This window comes from Euleptes europaea, chromosome 5, assembly GCF_029931775.1.
Source record: "Euleptes europaea isolate rEulEur1 chromosome 5, rEulEur1.hap1, whole genome shotgun sequence".
Classification (NCBI taxonomy): Eukaryota; Metazoa; Chordata; class Lepidosauria; order Squamata; family Sphaerodactylidae; genus Euleptes; species Euleptes europaea.
In genome coordinates this window covers 54,891,762-54,916,945 of record NC_079316.1, presented here as the reverse complement: position 1 = coordinate 54,916,945, position 25,184 = coordinate 54,891,762, and the positions used below count along the sequence as shown (strand labels likewise).

General features: G+C 44.3%; 1 protein-coding gene across 1 annotated transcript in view; it reads right to left on the bottom strand.

The window, feature by feature from the left end:
* The window catches only part of TRIM8 (tripartite motif containing 8), a 73,109-nt gene that overhangs the window by 10,667 nt on the left and 37,258 nt on the right, over positions 1-25,184 (bottom strand). The window contains exon 3 of the mRNA XM_056849743.1: positions 528-623. Within this exon, the coding sequence (XP_056705721.1) occupies positions 528-623 (96 nt within the window). The remainder of the gene's footprint in view (positions 1-527; positions 624-25,184) is intronic.

Below are 25,184 nucleotides of genomic sequence, written 5' to 3'. Positions count from 1 at the left end.
AAATGTTATCCAGTCATAGACAGAGGACCCTGGAAGGAGAATGGGGTATAATACATTAAAATAGGCTGTGCGCAAGGAGTCTTAGGTTTTTTTGTCCCTAATCATGGAAGGAGAGAGTTAGATGCTTTAATCAGGGGTCTACATGCCAAGAACCAAACATTTGGGGACTGGTCCCTGCAAAACAAAGTAAAGTCCACCAAACAGCATAGGAGAGGTGGTGGAATAATTTGCAGAACCTGCACAGTTGCTCTCTCTATACAAGACTTCCCTGTAAGACTCGATATGTTCTGGCTGGATAGTAGCTTGCTCAGAAGCCATGCTACAGACTGTCTTTACAAGCCCATTCTGATAGGGCTATCTGGGCCCACCATGGTAAGGTTAGCTTCTCAGTATTCTGGCTGCAACCCTCTTCCCTCCAAGATGTCCTATCAAGAAACTCCTCTGATAGAAAACCTTGGTGGGTGCAGCTCTTGGCTGGTACTTGGTTCTAGCATCAGGGAAGGCACAATAAAATAAATCCCAGTTACTTCAACCAGCCGCTTGTCAGACTCCAATTTGTATAGCTGCTGCTCAATGTCTTGCTCGCGCTCTTCCAGGCGGTCCTGCTGCTTCACCAGCATCTTCTGCAACAGAAGGAACAAGGAGGGGAAAGGCTGTTAGACCCTTAGAAATGGGATCCTGCACTTTAATAGCTGCTGCAGTTACAAGGAATAATGGAAGCACCCAAGAAATGCATTGCATGGAGAGCCAACTGTCCTATCACATTTCCAAACTTATGATTCAAAAGTACATGTTGGACAATAGCCAGAAAGTGTGTGCAAGGCAATTGTTGCAGCTTATTAAAGTGTGTGTGTGTAAAGTGCCTTCAAGTCGCAGCCAACTTATGGCGACCCCTTTTGGGGGATTTTCATGGCAAGAGACTAACAGAGGTGGTTTGCCAGTGCCTTCCTCTGCACAGCAACCCTGGTGTTCCTTGGTGGTCTCCCATCCAAATACTAACCAGGGCTGACCCTGCTTAGCTTCTGAGATCTGACAAGATCAGGCTAGCCTGGGACATCCAGGTCAGGGTAGCTTATTAATACCCAGGCATAAATATGAAGAATGTAAACAGGGAAGAAGATCCCAAAACTTGTGTGGGTAGAGGCAGAAACAAGGAAAGCAGCAGCATAGTATCCTGTGCTTTTTCTTTCTTTGCTTTTGGTGTGAAGGGCAACTCACACATCTCCCTGTGATGTGCGCTTGCAGACAATTTTTGGCCATTTCCCTGCACAGGCTTTAAAAACCTTTGCAAGAAAATGGATCATGAGGAGCAGATTCTCCAAGGCACTTCTCCTTGATTCCATGTTTTTAGCTCTTCAGCTTCCTGACATTTCCTTTTGTTAGCAACAGAAACAGCCACAGGTAAAGAAGAACACAACTGGCCACATGGGCCTCTTTGGAGTGTGGAGCTCTGCATTTTTCTCCAGATTTCACTTCTGCTATTTTTTTGTATCATATGAACCCTGAAATTGCTTCTACTAATTAACCTGTACGTTCCTGATCCCTTCCATGGAATCCCAAAACACAAGAATAAGTAGCATGGATTAATCCAATCCTCACAATTGTGCATTAGGCACTCCCTCATGAACAAACCATTAACACTCAGTATAAAAGAACAGATCCCCCAGTCTACCTCAGCAAGGCCTGAAGTGTGCACTGGAGATTCTGACCCACATTAGAAATTGCAGGAATACTTTCCCCTTACTAATCTGGAAATGAAAAACAAAGATCAATATCTGGTTGTGAGAAAGCTACCATCTGTGTGCTAGGGGACATGTGAAGACGGGAAGAACATTCTTCTATTCTTCTATCATTGGGCGAAAACACACGGTCGCTTTAGCCTCCTTTGTTCCCTGTTTCAGCCAGGATCGAACGCATGTGTTTCATCGAATGTGCATTCGATCCTGGCTGAATCATGGCTGAAACCAGGTGTGTGTTTTCGCCCATTGTCTTTAGCCAGTGGGTAAAGAGAAAATGTTTTGTTTGACATCCCCTCACTGACCTTTCTTCCCATTTATAAGTTTGTGTTTTTATAATAGTGTTTTTATATATTTATATATAAGTTGGTTTTAATTGTTTTATTGTTCACCGCCTTGGGAACCTTAAGTTAAGTAGAAAGGTGGCATAAAACGTTTTAAATAATAACATTTGTTCTTTAAGTGCTTAACAACATAGGCAGTGAACAAGGTACTCACTCATGAACAAACCATTAACACAGTATAAAAGAATAGATTCCCCAGTCTACCTCAGCAGGAATGACCTGGTGCTTGCACAGGGGACCTTTACCTTTTAAAAGATTTATACCTGCTTCGTGGAAGCCTACACAACTTGTGACCCATCAGATTTAGCCTACCAACCATAGGTTGGATGCAATCATGCCTTTAAGACTTCCTCCAGTAGACAAAAAAGTACAGAAGCACAATTAGTGAAAGGGGATCACTGAACCCACCTGAGCTTAACATTACATCCAGTCCAGTCCCATGTATCCTGGCTGCTACATGTCCCAAAGACCCTTTCTCTCAGTCTTCTATAGCAAACACAAGAGGTTTATTGAACTACAGTGAGTCCTCAGACATGTCTGTTGAGTCACACATTTTGAAGGTCTGCTTGTACTAATAGATGACAGTACCAACTTTTCACAGTTCAGCTGGTTTTTAATTAACTGCCATTACCACGTGGTTTTTCTAGGTCCTTTGCTCTTAATTATCCACCTGCATGTCCACCCGAAAAATCAAATATTGAGCCAGAGCCACAACATGGCACTTTGACAATTGCACAATGAATGAACAGAAGAAGAAAATTCACACAATTCTATTTCTTTCTTTTAAAATGTTCTTTCTTTGGATAGGGAGCAAGAAAGAAAAGACATCATCAGTCCTCACTGGTTCAGAATAAGTTGGAAGCATGGAAGCATGTTAGGCAAAGAGTTGTTGCATGAGAAAGTTGGTCTCGTTTAAGGCACATGAATTTTTTTGATCATAATAAAGATCCAGATAAACCAGTCTTACAGTGTCTTGCCTTTCACATCAACAAGTGGGTTTTGTTGACAGCATATAACCTTAACAAACTGTAAATTGCACACCTTTATACTAGATAACATTACCCAGATATCCTGCTGATGGATACCTTGTTTTCATAATGATTAAACCCGCTCTCTGAAAGCTGAGTAAAATGGGGATTGCAGATTAACTATGATGCAATAATTGTGGTCTGCTTGTGTTTTACATCTGAATCCTGCCCTTATTCTGAAGCAGCTCAGGACAGTTTATATTTGCAATCACTCTGTGGTCAGGTTAGGGTGAGAGGCAGTGACATGGTCTGCCCCTCCGCCAAAGAGCTCAAGGAGGCACACATGGCTCTCCTTTTCCCTTTTTATCCTTACACAAGAAACCTGTGAAGTAGGATAAGCTGAGAGTGACTGGCCCAAAGTCACCTGGTAAAATTCTTGGCACAGTAGTGATCTAAACCTAGGTCTCCCAGATCCTAGCTCAATACACTAAGAACTACATCATGCTGACTACCTTCCAACCCATTCTAAATCAAACAAGAAAATGTCTGTACGACCACATACTTACCATTCTGGCCTTCCTTCCTGTTCCCCTCGCCACTTATTTCATCTAATTTTCTAATAGGGGACCCTGACTGTGTCCTTGGGCTGGCTGCGGCCCTGGGTGTAGGTAAACGAGAACCATTTGACTTTAATTTAAAGATTGTTCGGTTTTTAGCTGGGGGTAATTTTTGAATATTTTAATTGTGTCTTATGGTGTTATTATCTGATGTTAGCTGCCCTGAGCCCGGCTTCATCTGGGATAAAGGGTGGGATATAAGTCTAAAAATAAATAAAATAAAAATAAAGAATCGATTATACATTTTTTTGTTCCCTTCCCTCTCCTGTCTTCCACCTCCCACTAGATCAGCAAATTTCAGATTGTCAGCCTGCAGGCAGAGAATCATCTTTTTAAAATTTTATTGTACGGAGCCTAGTAATTTTGAGCTCCATATAAATAAAATATGGCAGCGAGGATGAGGATGATGACATTTGTTTCATTTATTCAGATTAGAGCTTTGTCTTTTAAAATTTTCATCTGTTGCCTTCTTTAATCTTAATTAACTGTCTGAATGTTAATCAATTAAATCTCCATATATTTGTCTAGGAGTTAGAGAAGCAGCTATGAAAAACCCCCACATATTTTTTTAGCTTTTTAGATGATACACTTTTGTCACAGCAAGCAACATGTCAGCAGAGGCATTCTTTACTATGTGTGAGGGAAAGAGGAATGCAGCTCTTAAGCAGCTTGTTTTTAATGCAGAATTATATTGCTATGGCACAGAATTTGGATTTACTTTACTGCAGAGGAAACACAGGTACAAGAATAAATGGAGGATTATTTTACTTTAACAATTCTCTCTCCCACCCATCAGATAACATTTTAATTAGGTTACGCAGAAATGTTTTTCTGGTCTGCACTTGAGTGTCTGTGTGTATTAAAAAATGGCTACGTTGCAAACACAACTGGACATATTCCAGTCTCCACAAAATCTTTATGCAGAGCAGCGCAAGCCTAGAAAAACCAGGAGATAAAGGGGAACACAAAGTATTTCAAACCTCCACAAAGTATTCTATTTCTTCTACTTGTGCTATCAAGTCCCACTCGGTGCAAATGATTACACATTTTCCAGTGGGAAAAGGCAGTATCTCAGAGTTCCTGTAAAAAAATGGGGGGGGGGGAGACAATCAAATCGAAACTTGCATCCCCAAAATGACTACTCAGTTTGAATCATTTGTTTAACGGCTTGGCTTGGAGAAAAAGCTCTCCAGCCAAGTGTTGCTGGTACAGGATCAGTGCTGGGCATCTCCAGTCACCACATCAAGGGCATACTGCCCAAGAATCTGCAGACGCTTGCACTTAATTCTGTCTCTGTGTTTAATCCCCCTCAGGGAAGAAAAAAAAGTCTGCCTAGTTTCAAACCTTTAATGAAAGGGGGAGGACAGAGCAGGAAGAAACATTAACTGACTAGGGGGGTTTCTGAGGGGGGGGATGGCACCAAAACCCAATTTTGTGGGTAATATTACTATTATAAACTACCACTTGGGGATTTATAATCAAGTAATTAATTCTGGGTCTAAGCAAGGGGAGGTGGGGGGATTCATTGCACTGCAGGGAAAGGGCATCACCTTCTCTCTAAACTAGAAAGCAAGGATGTGGAGCCTCTCCTCCTTTGTTTTCTTTGTTTTTCTTAATGTCTCAGGCCCCTCAGGCCTCATTAACATGGTGCAGAAATTGGGAGGAGGAAATAGCTGAGAAGTTGCGGCAAGCAATATGGGAAGCTGGGTGGCCTCTGCTTTAAAAGGGGACAGAGGCGTTTGACAATTCTGCTTCTGTTGGGAGGAGATCTTCCTCTTGGTCTGATGCTTCTTAGGCCTGATCCAAATATGCCTAGCTGATGCAAAAGCACTCGCCTTGTGGGATTCTTGCCATGTCTCGAGTGAGTCCTTTTGCCTCAGCCAGCCTCACAGCTCGCTTGCTTTTTCTGTAACGTTTTAGCTGAACCATAATTCCTTACCAAGAGATTCTTGACCATTAGTGGCTGTTCAGAAAGGCATCCTTTCTGAGCAAACCTGTTCTGTGAAACTAAAGCTGTTTGGAAGAAAGCATAGCTCCTCTGCTAGTTTGGGAAGGTGAGCTTTGCAAAAGGTGAGCTAGGAGTCCGTTGCAGCTGGTACCTATGAGAGAAAAGGGGAACTTAAATGGATGTTGTTCAGCCATAAAATGTGGCAATGAAATCTGTGAAGGTTCGACATCCATTTCAAAAAAAGGCCTGGAAAAAAAATGCCAATGCACCTGGTCTCACTTTACTCATTTGCCAGCACAGAGAAAGTGGCAAAACTTTTGCCATGCCCTCAACTGTCCCTTAATTAGGAAAGACCGCCTCAATTTGGCAAACCCCTCCTGGGGCAAGCTCCTTTCCCAGTTGGGACTGCAAGAGCTGGAGAAGTACCAGAAGGCCAGGCTTCATGCCACCCATGAGAGAAAAATTTAAAAAAGAAAACGGCAGAAGCTTTAAAACAGAAAGGCAAATGCGGGAGGTACAAATATGCAGCGCTTGCGAATCTATTCCAGGCAAGTTACCAACCACTCCTCTTCAGACACCTCTGCCTTCTTTCAGGCTGGAGGCCGCAGACTGAGAATATCTTCCAGCATCGATCAGTGCCCCAAACCACTGACTAGGTGATGGAGGTGGGGAACGTTTTGCTGCAGATGTACCCAGGTGTGCTGCTGCAACTCACACACTTCCTAAAACCCTTTAACCTGAGCCATCTAGCACAGGAGAGGGGAAATCCACAGACACAATATTTTTTCCAAAGGTTTGTGGAATTATAAGCCATGGGAAAGAGGAGGAGGGAACCTTATTGCTCTTTGCTGGTTTAATAAAAAAAAAATCCTGGTTGAGTGCTTCAAAACTTGAATTGCACAGAAAGGTACATCGTTTACTCACCGAGAAGGTCCTTTCCACTCTGAAGTAGAAGGGCATCTTGATCTCTGGGTGTTTCTCGCCCATTGCTAGGGGTAGGCAGGACTAAACTAACAACTTCCTGTCTCCTGGCGAGGAACACCTCCCCTTCCAGTTATTCTACAGCAAGCTCAAGCGACAGGGAAAGGCACTCACAAACAAGGAGTACAAACAACAATAAACTGAACGATAAACTTAGAACTATTCTATATGTATTGCTACAATATTATTAGGCCGATCGAATCCGTAGGCCAGTTTGGTGTGCTTCAGTCTACCCTTGTAAGATGATGTTGCCATCTCTGGGTGGGCAAGATGCCCTTCTACTTCAGAGCGGAAAGAACCTTCTCGGTGAGTAAACAATGTACCTTTCCCGCTCTGAAGGAAAGGCATCTTGATCTTTGGGATCTCCAAAAGCAATGAAATAACGGGTGGGAACTCAGTCCTCATCATCTTCCACCACGTGCTATAAAATACATCTGCCGAATGCCGCTTCGGCGGATGCCATAGTATTTATTCAATAATGTTTAATGAAGGCAGTCAAGTTGGACCAAGTAGCCGCTTTACAGATCTCTACAGTTGAGGCTTGTTTGAAAAATGCGGCCGACGTGGCTGCACTTTGCAGTGAATGGGCTGTGATCCCATTCGGAACTTGGAGACCACTGGCTAGATAGTCTTCTCTGATTAATTGTCTAATGGATGTGCTGATAGACTGTCGGGACATGCGAAGTCCCTTGTTGGGTGCAGAAATGGAGATAAACATAAATTCCGTTCTCCTAATGGATTCAGTTCTAGATATATAAATATGAATAGCTCTACGCAGGTCCAAGGTGTGCCAACTCCGCTCTCTGGGAGTAGAAGGATTAGGACAAAAGGAAGGGAGGTGAAGTTCCTGAGACTGATGAAACTGGGAACCCACTTTGGGAGTGAACGAAGGATCAGTACATAGCACAACTTTATCTTGTGAAAGATACATAAGTCTTTGTGAATAGAGAGGGATAGACTGAGGCAACAGCAGACACTTGCTTTCGTAAGGTTGCCGCTCTAAGGCCCTGCTGCTGTTAGGAGCTAGAGCTTACAGCTGCGCACCGTTCTGTAAAAGGTCCAGTAACTGAGGTAACTTAGGAGAGATAGGGTTGATCGTCTTCCAGTGACACCACCTGGAGAAGGCTTTCCAGGTGTATTGATATATCCTTGTAGTAGAAGGACGTCGGGCTTTAAGGATGGTCCCCACCACCTCCACGGAAAGCCCAAGGGCTAAGAGCCTTGCCCTTTCAACCTCCAAGTGGTCAATTAAAACCATCCAGGATCTGGATGAATCATTGGTCCCTGTTGAAGGAGATCCGAGGATGTCGGAATGTGCTAAGGTGCCCTGATGGAGAGCTCCATGAGTGCTGGAAACCACGGCCGGCATGGCCAATTGGGAGCGATCAGGATGACTTCCGCTCTCTCCGCCCTTATCTTCCTGATGACTTTCAGAAGGGTAGGCAATGGTGGAAAGGTGTATAGGAGACCCGGAGGCCACTGAGTCAGAAAAGCGTCCACTTGCTCTGCTTCCGGATGGTAGAACTGGGAGAAGAACCTTTCCACCTGACGCTTTTGGACTGAGGTGAATAGATCCACCGTGGGTGTTCCAAACCAGCTGGTGATGGCTTGAAAGACTTGAGTATTCAGCATCCATTCCCCTTCCTGGAGGATCTGACGGCTTAACCAATCTGCCTGAGTGGATGCCCCGTACATGTTCTGCCCTCAGAGACAAAAGGTGTTTTTCTGCCCAGATCATGATGGCCGATGATTCCTGGTGCCGGCGAGAGGAGCAAGACCCACCCTGCTTGTTGATGTGGGCCTTGGTCTCCACATTGTCTGTCCTGATTAGCACATGTTTGTTTCTGACAAGTGGAATTTGATGAGGGCTAGGTGTACTGCCCTGAGTTCGAGAAAATTGATGCGGAGAGATGTTTCTGACTGGCTCCATACGCCATGAGCAAAGGAGTCTGCCACTGTGGCTCCCCATCCCTCGAGGCTGGCGTCTGTAAACACCTGGACTGGCTGTTCATGTAGATACGGTTGTCCGACTGTTAGATTGTCGACTTTGGTCCACCATAAGAGGCTCGTCCTGGCCACTGGACTGAGGGAGAGGGTCTTGTCTATCTTGTGTGTGATGAACAGCTGGAATGGACGCAGAGCTGCTTGAAGTGGTTGGGAGTGGAAGCGAGCCCAAGGAAACAGGCCTAGACATACCATGAGGCCTAGGAGCCTTGTCAAAGCCATCAGTTGATGTCGTGACGACTTTACAGTGGACTTGGCCACTGCCGCAATTTTGGGGGCCTTGTCTGTTGGGAAGAATACTGAATTGGTGGTGGAATCTATGACCACTCCCAGCTGTAGGATCCTCTGCGACGGGCTTAGCAAGCTTTTGGCTTTATTTATAAGAAAGCCATGCGTTTCGAGTGCCGTGATGACTCGAGTAGTGTGCTGAAGTGCCAGGTTGTATGAGGGGGTGCATATGAGTAGGTCGTCTAGGTAGGGATGTACTTGGATTCCTTCCTTCCTTAACATCGCCACAATAGCCACCATCACTTTGGGGGGCAGATGTCAACCCGAATGGTAGTGCCCTGAACTGAAAATGAAGGTTCATAAAGTTGAATCTCAGAAAGCGCCAGTGGGACTGATGGATGGGGATATGCATAGAAGCCTCTGTGAGATCTATGGATGTCATGAAGGTGTTTGGAAGCAGTGCCTCTATGATGGTTCGCAGTGTCTCCATGCGAAAATGTTTGGCCTGGATGAATCGATTGAGAAATTTGAGATCCAGGATAGCCCTTCAGTCCCCATTCTTTTTGGGGACTGTGAAAAACATGGAGTAAACTCCCTGGAGATATTCCTGAATAGGTACTTCCTCTATGGCCCCGATCTGGATCAAGTGAGAAATGGCTTCCATCGTTCTCTGATGTTTTACAGCACTGAGGTAGCATGGCGATGCGACAAAGCGATCTGGAGGCTTGTGATGAAATTCTATTAGATATCCCTGCTGAATTATTTGTAGTACCCAGGCATCCGTCTGGGAGTGGCGCCACTGTGGAAGGAAAAGTTGTAACCTTCCCCACACCATTGGATCCCTGGCGTCACTGCTTATTTCCTTTGAAGAATTTGTCAGGTTTGTCCGCCCTAAAGGACTGTGGTTGTGAGGGGCGGTTGAATCTGTTGAAATGTCGAAAGGACCCTCTCTGAGGAGCCCAGTGTGGGCGTCTCTGATCCTGTCTGAACCTGGATAAGGTATGGTAGGATCGAAAGGACTGAGAGTATTGGCCAGGACGGGGTTCCTTTTTATGGGATTTAAGGATCGCCTTATTTTTATCCTTAATTTCGGAGAACATCTTATCTAGTCTCTCTCCAAATAACTTTCCACCCTTGTATGGGTGACCCATTACCATGGTCTTGGACCTGTACTCAGCCAACCATGGCCTTACCCATAGGGCCCTGCGAATGGCCGTATTGGAGGCGACTGCTCTAGCAGCGAAGATCACTGTGTCCAAGGAGGCATCTGCCATAAAGGAGGATGCCTTTAGCACTCGAGACAGGCCCTCGGCTATTTTTTAATCTGCGGTGGGTAGAAGCTGAGTGAGCTTCTTTATCCAGGCAGCAGCTATGGCTGCAACGCTCTCACCCCAGCGAAGGCAGGAGAAGAACGGGAAGGGGAGGTGTTCCTCGCCAGGAGACACAAAGTTGTTAGTTTAGTCCTGCCTACCCCTAGCAATGGGCGAGAAACACCCAAAGATCAAGATGCCCTTCCTTCAGAGCGGGAAGGAAGAGTACACAGTCTTCAAGGATCTTTTAAATTAAGACACAAAAATCCAAAACATCTGAAGTGCACAGTGTGGAAATGAGGATGAGAGGGGGAGTAGTGCATCTGGTCACCAATAATATCACAAGGAATATCCAAGATGTACCAGTTGCACAAAGAAAACAGTAACACCTTCTCTGTGAGGAAAGACTAAGAGTTTGGGGCTTTCCGCTCAGGAAAAAACAAGGGTTTTACAGAAGAGGAAGGAGAGATAACTTTTTCCCTTTTCCTAAACTATGTGAATTAAAGCACACCCAATGGAATTGATAAGCAGCAGATGCAGGCCAGACTTCTTCATAAACACATAATTCACTTATGGAACTCACTGTCTCTGGATGCGGTGATGTTTCAATGGCTAAAGGCAATGAAGACAAATTCACAAAGGATAGGTCCTTTAATGGCTAGTAGCCAGGATGGCTGAGCATGACTTTCATGGCCAGAGGCAGTATACCTCTGAATACCAGCTGCGAGGGGATAAGCAGCTGGCAAAGGGATTGTCCTCTGTGCCCTACTGTAGGCCTTCAAGGGTACCTGGCTGGCCGCTGTGGGAAACACGATTCTGGACTAGACTGTTCTTGTTATGGAACAAGGATATTTTCCTAGTACAAAAAACATGTTTTGAATCTTCAGGGGGGAAAAACAACAACTAGTGAACTGGATGATCACAGAATGTGGCTTTTCGGCATCATCCTCACTTGTGACCCCCTGAAAAGACACTCCTGAGTTTAAGGGACCTTTGGGAATAGCATATGGGTACAGGGAGCTGCATCAGGTGGGGGAAACAGCAAGAGTCATATATCCTTTGTGTGAAGGGCAAATTTGGATCCAAGCTAATATCCGCTGCAACCCAGCCTTCAGAAATGGCACATGAACTATGTGTGGCATATAAACAGAAAGTACTCTGCTGTTTGAAGAGGTCTGTGAACATGCGCTTAAGCATACAAAATATTATGCGCCAAAAAAAAAGGAAAATCATATAGATTACAAGGGTTGGAACGTGTCTCTGCTCCCTCTTTTTATTCTCTATATTTACATACTGTCCTTCTGCTAATGCACTTTAATAGAGCCAGTTTCCAAATAACGACCTGCAATCTAATAGACTCGGCCCAAAAGAAGATGGGAAGCAAAGAATAACATTAGCAATCTCAGGGACCAACTCTTGCATCCAAACCTGGTTCCAAAGTAAGAATCAGAAATCCATATAATAGGGCAAGCCACAGAAAGGGGAGACCTTTCTACAAGCCTGGAGGAACCCTGAGGCTAGCAGAAAAGCTTAAGTTAAAAAATATAAGAGATAAGATTTTGAAATTTTAAAACCCCAAGATCTTGCAAGATTACCTTACAAGATCTCAGGAGCCATTTTGGGCTGTCTAGTCAATTAGAGACAGTTGTCTGGTTGCCTAAGTAATCTAACATGGCTGCTGACGTTTTATCCTGAAACTTGAGGTGAGGGGGAGAGGCAAGAAGTGGACGGGCAAGAAAGGGAAAAGTGATGGAGAGTGAGCAAAGAAAAGTGAGCGAAAGGGAGGCTTGGAGCTGGAGAGAGGGACAGAAGCAGGGTACAGGGAGGAAATACAAAGGAAATTACCTGGTTAAACTTTTCATGGCATGAAGGTAAATAACATCAGCTGGTAAATAACATCCCATTAAAGGGACAGGTAATTTGTCTTCATGCTTATAGGCAACCACAGGTCCAACCATTGCACCACACTTAGTTAGGTGGCTGCTGTCTCCACATACTCAAAGATACTTTCACTTATTTATTCCCCCTTTCTCAGAAAACCCGACTCCACCAGCTGGGAAATGCTACAGTGCAGCTCTACAGAGAAAGGGGGAGAGCCCTTAAGAGGGGGTGCAAGAGAAAAGGAAGGAAAGGCTGGGGAGAGAGTTGCAGATGAGGGGGAAAACAGAAAAGAAGGAAAGGAGTAGGGAAAAGGGAGAAGCAGTAGGAGCTATGAGAGGAAAGGAAGGAGGGAAGCTGAGAAAGCATGGAGGACCAAGCTGGGGGTGGAGGATGAGTTTTCCTCCCTGCAGGTTCTCTCAGGTCCCTTGCATATCATTATATACTGGTTACATACTGGCCAGGTGAAAAAACTTCTACTGAGAGACAGTTCAGAGAGAAGACAGGTCAAATTACCTTTGGTCCTAGCCATGTCAATGGGAAGTGCACCTTGGTTCACCTTCCCTGGGAAGCAACCAGGTTAAATGGCCATTTGGCCCCTCCTGTCCTAGACAGCTCTAGTAAGAGAAGAGCCAAATGGCAATTGATCTCAGCCAAACTGAGAGAGGGGCCCCTCACTCTCTTGCTTTGCCTTCTCATGCAGATATCATTTACATTTAACTTTTTCATTCAGTAAAATAGGAAGTGCTTCCACATTGAGAAACTGTGTCCACTTCTTTTCATTTTCGGTGAAGATTTTAGTTTTTAACAAATACAAACACTTTACCACAACAAGGTATCCCTGGCAGTTTAGGAAAAGCAGCCCGCTCAGCAAAGTTGAACAAGTGAAAGGCAATATGGAAAAACCTGCCCTTGTATGCTGGAATATATAGGACACTTGCTTGCATATGTAATACAGGATCCCTTCACATACACATATTTTGCTAATTTAACTTGAATTTCTACTCTTTAAATTGCTGCCACTTAGAAGCATTTAAAAACTCTGATGCAAAGCCTTTACACTGTGGCAAGGAGCCATTTTAACATATAGAATTTAGAAACACAGATCTGTGGTGATTTTCACTTTACCTTTTGCTGCTATTGCAGCCAACTGGCCCAGTACCGAGAGCCCCCATTAGAAAAAGTGAGCCACAGGGCTTTGAATAATTTACACATTGCCAAATACAACTTCATTTGCATATAATTTTAATTAGCATAGTATATGGCAAGCCATGACTAGTGATTTGTTTCCCCATATGCTCTGATGGGCTTGTTTTGAAATTGTTAACCCCAAATGTGAACTAGAAATAATGAACCTGGAAAGAAAATAAACAAGCCGTTTTAATAATCTACCTGTTTCTGAGATAAGAACACTCAGATAAAGGGCTGAAGAAGTACCATACTTCAAAACAGGCTTTCCTAAGATTTCAACTAAGAATTTCTGCCTTACGGAGCATATTCTTAACATTACATTACCTATCATTCTCAGCAACCGTACATCAGAATTCATTTCTGCAAACTGAGAACTAGAAACTTGCTTTAACAAAGAAAACAAATACTGGAATTTTCAGCCTAGGAACAAGAGCCCTCTGTTTTGGCAGCTTCACACAGTCCACATCCTTCATCTGGAAGGTACTGCAGACACTGAGTCTCTCAAATGCAACAGAAGGATGACATTATGCACCCTTCAGCATCAGTCCAGTTGCTATACTGAGTGAAACCTCCATTCTTAAGTTACCATAGCCGGTTTCTCTAGCAACCAGTGATACAATAGTGAACAGGAAGAACACAGACGCGATTCCAGTGTCTGAACACAATGGATTTCTGAATGAAGGGAAATAGCGTTCTACTTCCTCAAAGCAGCTTTGGCTACTGGGGATTCCACGCTAAAACTCATATGAACTTTTAAGTCAACAGCCATTCTATCTGAATTCTACAGCCTATAGCAAGACAGTAGTAGAAAAGGGCAAGAGTCCAGTAGCACCTTAAAGACTAACAAAAATATTTTCTGGTAGGGTATGAGCTTTCGTGAGCCACAGCTCACTTCTTCAGATACCTTCAGATATCTGAAGAAGTGAGCTGTGGCTCACGAAAGCTCATACCCTACCAGAAAATATTTTTGTTAGTCTTTAAGGTGCTACTGGACTCTCGCCCTTTTCTACTACTGCAGACAGACTAACACGGCTACCCACTGTGTATAGCAAGACAGTATTATTATATTCTTAATTCCATCAGCATGTTAATATGTTTTAGTCAATCTGACTGTTACATAGTTTCAACTTACTCTAGCAAAGACCCAAGGATAAATACATTCCCAGTGCACAAAGGCTGTTCACAACATGTGAATTAAATCAATGTGAGTTTTTGTGAGATCACCTGCAGTATTACAAAACTTGCTTTTCTGTTACAGGGATTTTAGTTACTGTTTTCTTTCCTCTGCAGAAAATATCCTAAGAGACTAGTCATATGAGATAGTGCACTGAGGGGGCAGATTATCTGCCAAACTGTCCCTCCAGACTGATACAAGGAAAGTGGTTACCTCACACCAGAGTAAGGACCTAGCCTCAGTCTCAAGTGCTGGAACAGCCCCCCCCTTCCGGTTGTCTTGAAACAGAACGAATGCAATCCATCCTGTGAGTACGGATTCTGGAAATAATGGCGCAACTAGGTGGTTTATTGGAAATGAACCTCTTTGTATAGAATGTTGTTTACTGAATAAAATACTTCTATACTATATATCACCACCACACAGAGCACTCTATGCCAACTAAAGAGAGTCTATAGAACTGAGCTAAAAAACCCAAAAACACCTTAAGGTTTTAACAGGACACGGATCTCAATCTCACTTCAAGCAATGTCATGATTACTATGGCTTACCATATTTTGAATGTTATACAACCATATATTTATACTCTCTCCCTCACACACAAATACGCGGAGAACTGTTCAGGGCCATGAGATGTTAACAGAGAGTTAATTTGGGGGGAAAAGCTGTCTCATGACTGTGGCTATAAAATCAAGAAAGTGAAAAAGGCAACTAAAACCAGAACACGCCTTTTCTTTTTTTTTAAAAGAGTGCTGTGATTAAGAGGCCTCATCAGTATTTTATGCAACCAGATATTACAAAGTTTGCTTTTAAACCAACACTTGTTGACTATATCAACAGTCCAACCTCTTGTCATGTTCCCATTGTAACAGTTAGAGCCCCACCTCCTTTCAATAGGGATGGGCAGGGTGCAGTGTTTTCCCAGAATCCAGCATTACTGGATCACAGAAACAAAAGTCCTCCCCCTCTAAAACAAAGTTAATCATCTGATCTGTCTGGCATAAGGAAGCATTTCGTGCTGGTTGCAGCGGCCAAGGCTAACATCACACTCACACATTAATGAGCTGCACTGGGGACAAACAATATTCCCAGCCACAAATGCGTAACAGCATTTGCTGTAAAGAAAGCCAAACTCACTTATGCCAATCACTGGCATAACTGAGCACTGTACTATACCAATCGGATAGGTTACCCAGAAGTTCACAATGCTTAAAAGTAGGGCTGTCAATTTGGTTCGTCCCAAACTGAAAAACAGCCGAATTTCCCCTGATTCGGCGGTTTTTAGTTCGGATGGAACCGAACTCAAAAAAGGCGGGAAAACGGGGAGCCGAATTCAGCGAGTTTGGGGTGTTCGGCGAATAAATTTGGCAAATTCGGGGTTCGGCGCAGCAGCATAACCGTCAGTTAGTAAGCAGCATTCTCCCATGGCCAATCGGTGGCCAAGCTGGGTCTTCTTCTGGCCAATCAGTCAAGATTGAGTACATGAGCCCAGCTGCTGCGCAGCCCGGGGAGAGAAAGAGAGAGTATCTGTTTGTATGAGAGAGAGATCCCCCTTGGCGGGGGGTGAGTGTGAACATTTGAACCATTCCGTGGCTGCAGGGGGCGCATTTTTGGGGGTAGAGCACCCAAACTTTCAGCATAGCTTCAGAGGACCCTTCTTGCAAGAACCCCCACATTTTGTAAAGATTGGACCGGGGGGGCGAAATATGGGCCCCGGAAGGGGTCCCCCCTTAATATGCATTTTTATTCCATTTACAGCACACATTCACAGCAAGGGCGGGGCAGGTGTGAAGAAGATGGAACAGAAGACATCCACAGTAAGACCCGTTTTGGGGCTTTTCTCTATAATTTTTCTCCTGTGTGTGTGGGGGGGGACGCAGAGTCTGTGTGTGTGTGGGGAGGGAGCAGTTTCTGTGGGTGTGGGGGGAAGCCAAAGGGGGCTTTCGCCCGTTCTGCCTGGGGTGTGTGTGCCTCCTCGAGTCTCTCTCTCCCTGGTTTGAGGGGGGGGCTTCAGTTGTGTGTCCTCAGGTTTTCCCTCATTCATAAGATCGGTTAGGTCTATTTTGATGTTTGCTCAAAACTGGTTTTCAAATTGTGACTTAAAGAATGCATTTTCCTGGTCCAGAGTCCGATGCAAAAGGGGAAATTCCACCCCCTCCTGCTCCTTTAGCGTGCCTCTGTCCCTTTCCATGGTTTGCAAACTCCCAGGCGTCACCTGTTGCTTTGCATGGTTGCAAACGTGTTGCTTTGCATGGTTTGCATGGTTGCAAACCTGTTGCTTTGCATGGTTTGCAAACTTCTTCGCACCTGCCCCGCCCTTGCTCCCCACAGCTCAGTTGTTTGTCGGGGCTGGGAGCTTCAGGAGTGGGCGGCAAGCTCTGCTAATTGCAACCCCCCATTGTCAGAGATGCACATTAAGGAGGGGGGACCCCTTTCAGGGCCCATATCTCAGCCCCCCCGATCCAATCTTTACAAAACTTGGGGGTTCTTGCAAGAAGGGTCCCCTCAAGCTATGCTGAAAGTTTCAGACCTCTACCCCCATAAATGGCCCCCGGAGCCACGGAAAGGCGCGATTGTGTTTTTAATGGCTTTATTTGGCCGAATTTTCCCCCGAACTCCGGATCGCATGCCGAATTGCACGGACCTGAAGTGGGGGAGTTCGGACTTGGGCATTTCCCGAATAAAAGCAGGCCGAATTTTGCCAAATCTGAATTTTACTGAATTTTTTTTTCAACAGCCCTACTTAAAAGTCTTTCCAGATATTTTAAAAACATTTTTGGATTAAAAAAACAACAACATCTGGACATCTTATTTCCACTCTGGTTTTTAAAACTTCAGAAATGGGGAGGGCAAAAGATAGCCTGCAGAACACACGTTCCAAAGGCCCTTTTGTGCACCCAGTGACCTCTTGTAAGAATTCTGAATATTTTAAGTTTTTTTCTACCCTGAGTGTTGCAGAGATGCAATGCAGGGATCATAAAACAAAGCTGCACTCTTTCTGTATCGCTCACACTTCTCATGATTTCCAGGTCTGCAAATCGAAGGCTGACTTAGGACTGTCATATTTGAGTACAGTAACTGCAATATAAGGAGCCCCGTGGCGCAGAGTTGCAAGCTGCAGTACTGCAGTCAAAGCTCTGCTCACGAACTGAGTTCAATCCTGACAGAAGTCAGTTTCAGGTAGCTGGCTCAAGGTTGACTCAGCCTTCCATCCTTCTGAGGTCGGTAAAATGAGTACCCAGTTTGCTGGGGGTAAAGAGTAGACGACTGGGGAAGGCAATGGCAAACCACCCTGTAAAACAGGGATGGGGAACCTCAGGCCCAGGGGCCGTATGTGGCCCCCGAAGACATTTTCTGCGGCCCTTGGGAGCTCCGGGGCCGGGGGTGTGGGGGGGGAGGCGTGGAAGTTGGGGCCTGGTCGCGTGGGGCCAGTGTGCACAGGTGTGTGTGTGGGGGGGAAGGCTTTTCTTTCTTTTCTTCTTCTTTTTCTGTCACTCTCCTTTCTCTCCCTCTGTCCCTCTTTTTCTGTCTCTTTGTCTGTCTCCCTCCGTCCTTTTCTTTCTTTCTCCCCCTCCCTCCATTTCTTTCTCCCTTTCTCTCTCTTTTCCCCTCCCTCCCTTTTCCTCTTTCTCTGTTTTCTTTCCTTCCTCCCTTCCTTCCCTGTGGATCAGCTGCTTCCTGGCGCCTCGTTTGCTCAGGCCTACCGCTGGCTGCCCTCCGGCCTGGGAGGGGGGGAGGACAAGGGAGTGGGGTTGCCCTCCAGGCCTTCTCTGCGTGGTCTCCCCTGGGGTTGCCAACCTCCAGGTGGTGGCTGGAGACCTGGAAACCATAGTCTCCCCCCCGGGAGATCTACACCTGGTTATGGCCCCCGAATAATGTTATAAATGTGCAAATGGCCCTTGGCAGGAAAAAGGTTCCCCACCCCTGCTGTAAAACATAGTCTGCCTAGTAAATGTTGTGATGTGACGTCATCCCATGGGTCAGTAATGACCCAGTGCTTGCACAGGAGAGTACCTTTACCTTTAGAACAGTAATCCCCATTTTGGTATCTGCCAATGTGTTCCCTTGGGCCCACCTGCTTCTTCTTCAAAGTATCTATTTGAAAAAGCAAACAGCCAACCCTGTTGCAGTAGGAGGGGGTTCATAAAAGGCCAGAAAGCACTATATGTTTTCAGGGAGAACCAATTCAGGAACAATTTCCCCTATTATAGGAGTATGTTTGGCTTGGAACATCCCAATGTTTTGTGATTGGGCCCAGCCCCTATGGCGGCCATTTTGTGATTGGTCTCATCCACCTTGCCAAGCCAAGTATTTTTGTATGCTATGCACTTCATGTCCCCAAAGTCCACAAGTACCTACAGATCCAACAAGATTGGAGACCTCTGTTGTAGAATAACTGCAACATGGTACTTGCCATGTTCATAAATCTGATATGTAAATCATGTTAATTGCATGCAAATAAGACTTATAAATAGTTTGCAGACCACTATCTTATAATGTACTTCCACTGGAATCCACAGTGCCGAAGAAAATTATTGTGCCATATATACTTTGTTAATGTCATCAAAAGAGACCCCCACCAAGATTTTCTGCTAATGAATGGGACACAGGCAACTCAAACATAATATGCTGGAACCAAACAGCCCCGCACAAGAACTGGTTTGAAAAGATCTTTGCAAACTTTTTCTGAGTACTGCTCTAGGGAAGGTCTTAAAATAAACCATCATAAATCTAAGATCATGATCTTCACTAAGAGGAGAAAAATGCCTCTTTTTCGCTGGTATTAGATGGCTTTGAGGTTGACCAAGTCAAGGAGTTTGTTTACCTTGGCATTCTGTTTTCCCATAACCTAAATTGGAATGCCCATCAAAAAGCAGTGTCCAACAAAATTAAACCTGGGGTTGGTGCTATTGTCAATTTTTTTCACACCAAAGGTGGCAAATATATTCCAGGGGCTATTCAGGTTTTTAACCTGAAAATTACCCCAATTATCCTCTTTGGTGTTGCCATCTGGATAACAGTCATCAATGAATCTATAGATCGTCCACTGCTTCAGTTCTTACGAAAACTCCTAAATGCCCCTCGATGTGTTGCTGGCGTTACTCTTCGTTCCGAGTTTGGCCAAATGTCACTTGAAGCTAGGGCGTGGTTGGCCGCCTTTAAACTCCACCTTAAACTGTGCTTTAGCACTGAGGGGTTCCTAGCTTCTCTGAAGCATGACCCTTTTAAATCCTCATGGCAAAAAATCTTAGATGAGAAACTGGCGTTGCTGGACTTCTCGCAGGATATGATATCAGATCTTGGGAAAACTGAAGCTTTTGCCAAAATTAAAAAGCGCATTAAAGAGCTCGATTATAACAGCACTACTTTTCGTGCTCGTCGCGTCTGTTCATCCCAGTTCTTCGGAATACCCCCTCCACGTGGTCTGCCTGCCTATACATATTATCTGACAACTCCTCGTCTCTGTAGAGCTTTTTGCTTGGCTAGATTGAATGCTAATCCTTCTATGGTATTGCAGGGCAGAATTCTGAATATACCATACTCAGACAGGATCTGCCCTTGCTCTTCTGGCTCTATTGACACATTAGCCCATGCCCTTTTGGAATGCCGGTTTTACGAGGAACTTCGATCGCACTATATTTCCCCCCTTTTAATATACAAATCCAATGCCTCTGTGACTGACATCATGCCTTTTTTACTAAGCGACAGGGACCCCAAGGCTACATTGTCAGTGGCAAGATTTGTTTCAGTCCTTATATCCCTCCAACACTAGATATATGCTGCCCAAGATCAATTGATCAAGGAGCTTCTAAGGGATAAAAGGAAAAAAAGGAAAGGAAAGGAACCAAACAGCAAGAACCGAGCATGGCTAGAACAAACAGGGAACTTCCCTTCTCTAGTCTTATGGTACAAAGCCACCATAAGGGAGATGACACTACTAAGAGATAATGGAGTCAAGTATACTGCCAAAATAATTTTCTGACACATAACTTTTAAGTCATGCATGGTAAGATCGGGATAATTAAATTTCATGCCTCAGGAATTCAAGGTCAGGAAGGTGTTCCCAGATCCTTCAACTGTGCACAGTACCACCTAGTCAACTTTGGACTTATCAAAAATTCCAGCCAGCCAGCTTCAGAGACAAACTCAATAGTTGTATCCTGGGAGATCATCGAACCTATGGAACAAATCCCAACCATGGTGTGCATTGGAGGTGTTTTGCTAACACTCACAGAACAAGGGTGAAATAAATGCTGTGCAAAAGCTTATTGATGTTTCCACCCAGTGATTCCAAAGACTCCAAGGACCCCATAATCTTTAGCTTCCCGAGAGCTGCTGGTACTCAAGAGACTTGTAAATGAGCAAAACATTCACACCTTAGAGAAATCTGGATACACTATCAGAAAAACTCTCCTGACACACAAAAGACCCACAAATCATGCAGTCCCTGATGGCATCTGCAGATCATTACATGAGGAACTGATAGATAGCTGTCAAGAACTTTCAGGGGGGGAAATATGAATTGTGACTATATGCTCAGAGACGATTCAGTCAGACCCTCACTCTCTCTTTAGCTGTGTTCCTCTGCCCCAAATTCTCCACAGCATTCTGTCCCACATGGATTTTGGCAAGGAAGTAACCAAAATTCAAAGAGATGGAGAGCAGAAAAAGATGCTGGAAATTAAGTGTTACCAAATGAAAAACCAGGAAGTGATCTATGGTGAAATATGCAATCTAGATTGCCTGCTTATTTTTCCCTTTTACAAAATTAAAGGAATGGAGAAGCAGAAAACAAAACAACTTTGATGGAAAACCCCATCCTTAATGGGCAAAACTGCCAAGGGATTTCCTAAGGAAGGGTCAAACCTTTCTTAGGGTATGGATTGTAAACTATTATGGGCTGTAAACCTGGTCCATAGTTCTTCAATGCAAGACCGAAAAAGAAGCAAATGGCTTTACTAATAACAAAATGACCCTAGGAGGGTGGGTTGCAGTCTATATAGTGCAATAATCACTTGAGAATGTTAAAACATTCATGTCCAAAAAGACATATTGTAGGCTCCTACAGGATGCTTATCAGTGGGGGCCAGGCCAACCAGTACCAAGGGCAGGTTTTCTTGGCATACAGCTCTACTAATCCCACAATGGAAACACCAGATGCTTATCTTTCTATGTTATCCCACACCTGGTTCAGCTCTCTAGACAGTCATCAATCACTCAGCACCTATATGACCAATATGCCGGAATCCGGATTCTTAGAAAGCCTCAATCTCAGGCTGAGTGCTTAATATAAACAATACACTTGTCTGTACAAGGATGCAGCACTGGACATTAGACCACCATAGATAATCTGTAAACTTCAAGATGGGAGAATCAACAGAAAAGTGTGTATTGGAAGCTCGGGCAGGCACTGATACCTTAGTGCTATTCCTTGCCTCTTCTACCAACTTGCTGGGTAATCTTATTTATGTCTCCTCTGTAGGAGACAAGCTGATGAGAACTGCATCTGCAGAAGCTGCAGTCCAATTGTCCTCTTGTCTCCGTAAAAAAATATTGCAGAGGAAGGTAGAAACAGCCCACTAAGACCTTGGAAGACTGGATATTTCTGTACGTTGCCATGGAAGAGATCTGCATTTCTTTTCCAGCAGGTTGATTTTCTGTTTGTAATTGACACTTTTTTTTTTTTGGCAATAGCAGGATTATTTAAAAAGTAACACCTTGAATACTAATGGTGAGTACTGCAGTAAATGATGTGCTTCCCAAGACACAGAGAAAGATCCAGAACAGGAACAGGTCACCATGCCAATACCCTCAAGAGCAAAGTATTACAGTTGTGACCACCCACTAAGGATCAGAAATATCCTCCTTTATGTATCACCTTCCTCAGGCACATTGAGACATAATTAGAACCAGGCTGGCGGCTGTCATGGAGTTGTATTCCCCAAAACTTTGCCTTGGGAAAATTCAGCAGATGGATTTGCTCATGGAGTCTGCACAATTTCCCTGCCTGCCCCCACAAGGTCTCATTCCTTCGATTGGTCACTGATATTGGGAACAACACCAGTCTACTGGCGGTTCTGGCTTACTTCGTCTGCTTGAGTCACATGAAGTAATTTGCTCAACAGACAACCTGATTTTTGCTTATGATGTTAACATGTCCCAGATTAACTGCAAGGAGAGGGGGCAGACAAAGAGGAAGAGAACTGCAGCAGGCGAGTTTCCCATATTAAACAATCCCATGAATGCCTAGTTATGCTTCTGTTCCCAAGACGAGCACTTCCTGTGCCCCCTCTAATGCCCTCATGGCTTTACAGCAATCTTGTATACAATTTCTATGAGCAAGTCCCAAAGAATGCTGTTTGAACAACAACTCAACACATAACTCAGGACCTGTAACAGACACTCTAATTCTCCCCATTTACACAAACTTGAACAGAAACAACAAAGTCACACTGCAGATTCTTCCTGCACTATTCCACTTTAATCTTGGGTGAGGGAGTAATATTTGGAATGCTCCCACCTATATGGGGGGGGGGACTAGCCTAGAGCCCCTCCCTTCAGTGGATTAATTTTCCACCTACATGGTCTTTTTTTAAATGTGAGGGCGCATCTAACAATGAAGTCCCCATACCTGCAGCCTGAAGTAGTATAGTCTATGCTGTCGTATGATTTTGCTACACAACATGTAGATCAACTCTTATCCAATGAACTCAGACTACAGAAAGCCCTATCAGAGAATGTGGATGCATCTTACCAAGAAACAGGGCATATCTAACAGATATGCAGAATCTCTGCAAGCATACTGTTGTTGCCTATGTTAGCTGCTGTCCAGGGATGAAAATCCTGTTTGGGATGACCCCTTCCCTCTACTGTCCTCTCCTTCAAAAAAAAAGGGAGGGAGAAAACGATACCCACTATTGAGGATCTTGTCTCTCAGGTCCTAATTAGATTATACTCCCTCTCTCAGCAATGAGTGGAACAGTGCCAGCCATAAACCCCCTAATGTAAGGGCTTGTATCAAACGGCAATCCATCCAACCTATAGCAAGCCAGGAAGAAGCTCTGGCCTAGTTACCATGGCAACAGGAGGGCACCACCATGTGCATCAGCTCTGTAGGGGGAAGGGTGGAGAATGAGGTCAGCAGTGTGGCCTCGTCAATCACAACAACATTAGGCCTGTGGCCAAGTGAGCAGATAAGTGGCTAAAAGAGCAGACACTACCCTCTGCTAAGTAAGGAATAGAATCTGCTCAGCTGAAAAGCAGCTCAGGGAGAGAGGGGGAGAGAAAGAGATCAGCTGAGGAAACAAATGAACCAATCACTCCTCGCCCACTCACTGGACTAAGAACTAGGGTTATGATGCCAGAGAGTATGGATGGATACCAAATCACATTGTATAGACACGTCCAGATGCTTTTCCTAACTTTGGAATGAGGAATTAAATCTTTTCCTTCTCTTGCTCATCCCAAGTAGCCTTCTAGGAAGTTTCTGGGAAGGTATTAAAAGCAGTAGCTGGAGGCGGATAAAAAGTCTCCTACACTTTTCCACAGAGGAGTTGTACTGTCACATCTAAAGCAGCTGTTTTTCTTCACCCAGCTGGATGTTCTGGGCCTTGAAGTCAACAGAGCTGTGATTGGAGGTATATGAACAAAGATCTTGCCCAAAGAGTCTAGAAATGGGATGCAGAAGAGACATTTTCAACACTGTAAACTTGATGCAGCAGTTCACAAAAGGCCCAGAATACACCACCTTCTTGATCTCGTGTATGGGGACTCTCTCAGTGTGCACCTTGAAGCAGGCAGCATTCCAACTTCCTATGTTTACCCACTTATTGAGATGGAGACATAATTAACAGTCCACCTTTCTCACTGGGACCCAAGGTAGATTAGAAGCATGAAAAAAACTTTCAGTCGACCAGTACATAGATTACAAAATAGGGTACCATCAGGCAATCAGTGCATGGATTTCAAGATATCACATTTGAACATCTGCATTTAACAGTAAAGATTCCTAGTGAAACAAAATAATGCAGTTGGGCACACAATGTAGAACAGGGGAAAGGAAAAATGGGATTCATGGAAACCACTGTTTAAGGCCACATGACAGTAAATGTAGGAAAGGCTTTATCTAATAAAAGTTAGATCCTGGGCTAAATCATTACACCACAGCTTAGCTCCTTCTACAGGAATGCCCTCTTGAACAATTCTGTTTTGCACATTTTGTGAAACAACACAAGTATGCACAGGGGACCTGCCTAATAGCCTCTGGTAGACCGTTCCACAATGCAGGAGCCACCACTGAGAATGTGGTAGCTTGTGACTAGTTCCCCCCTGCCCCTTTCTGAGACATTTAGACCATTGCATGGACATTTTCATAAGTTTCCCTCTATAAAGAGCAACTAATTTTCTTTTAGTGGAAAGTAAGTCCACACTTATAAAAGATAGCATGTTATATGGAACTTTAGAAACTAACAGCCAATCTATAGATTACCAAGTGGTATTTTTTTCCCTGAACTATATTACTGCAGGATGCAGATGTGAATATCTCAATATTCCCAAAGGGGGAGAAAACACACACAGAGAAAAAAGGAGGCCAGAAAAGAAGGTCACTTGGCACCTATGCTCTGACTATGTACACATTCTGCAAGATGCCATTCTTGCCATTTTGTTCTCAGAACACTGTGGCTTCTTTGCTTAAAGAAATATTGAAGTTATGTTGTATTTGCAACATTTATTCGTAAAAACAGAAATGGCTTTAGAATGAAAACTGAATGTTTCAAATATTCCATATATAGTGTGGAGTTAAG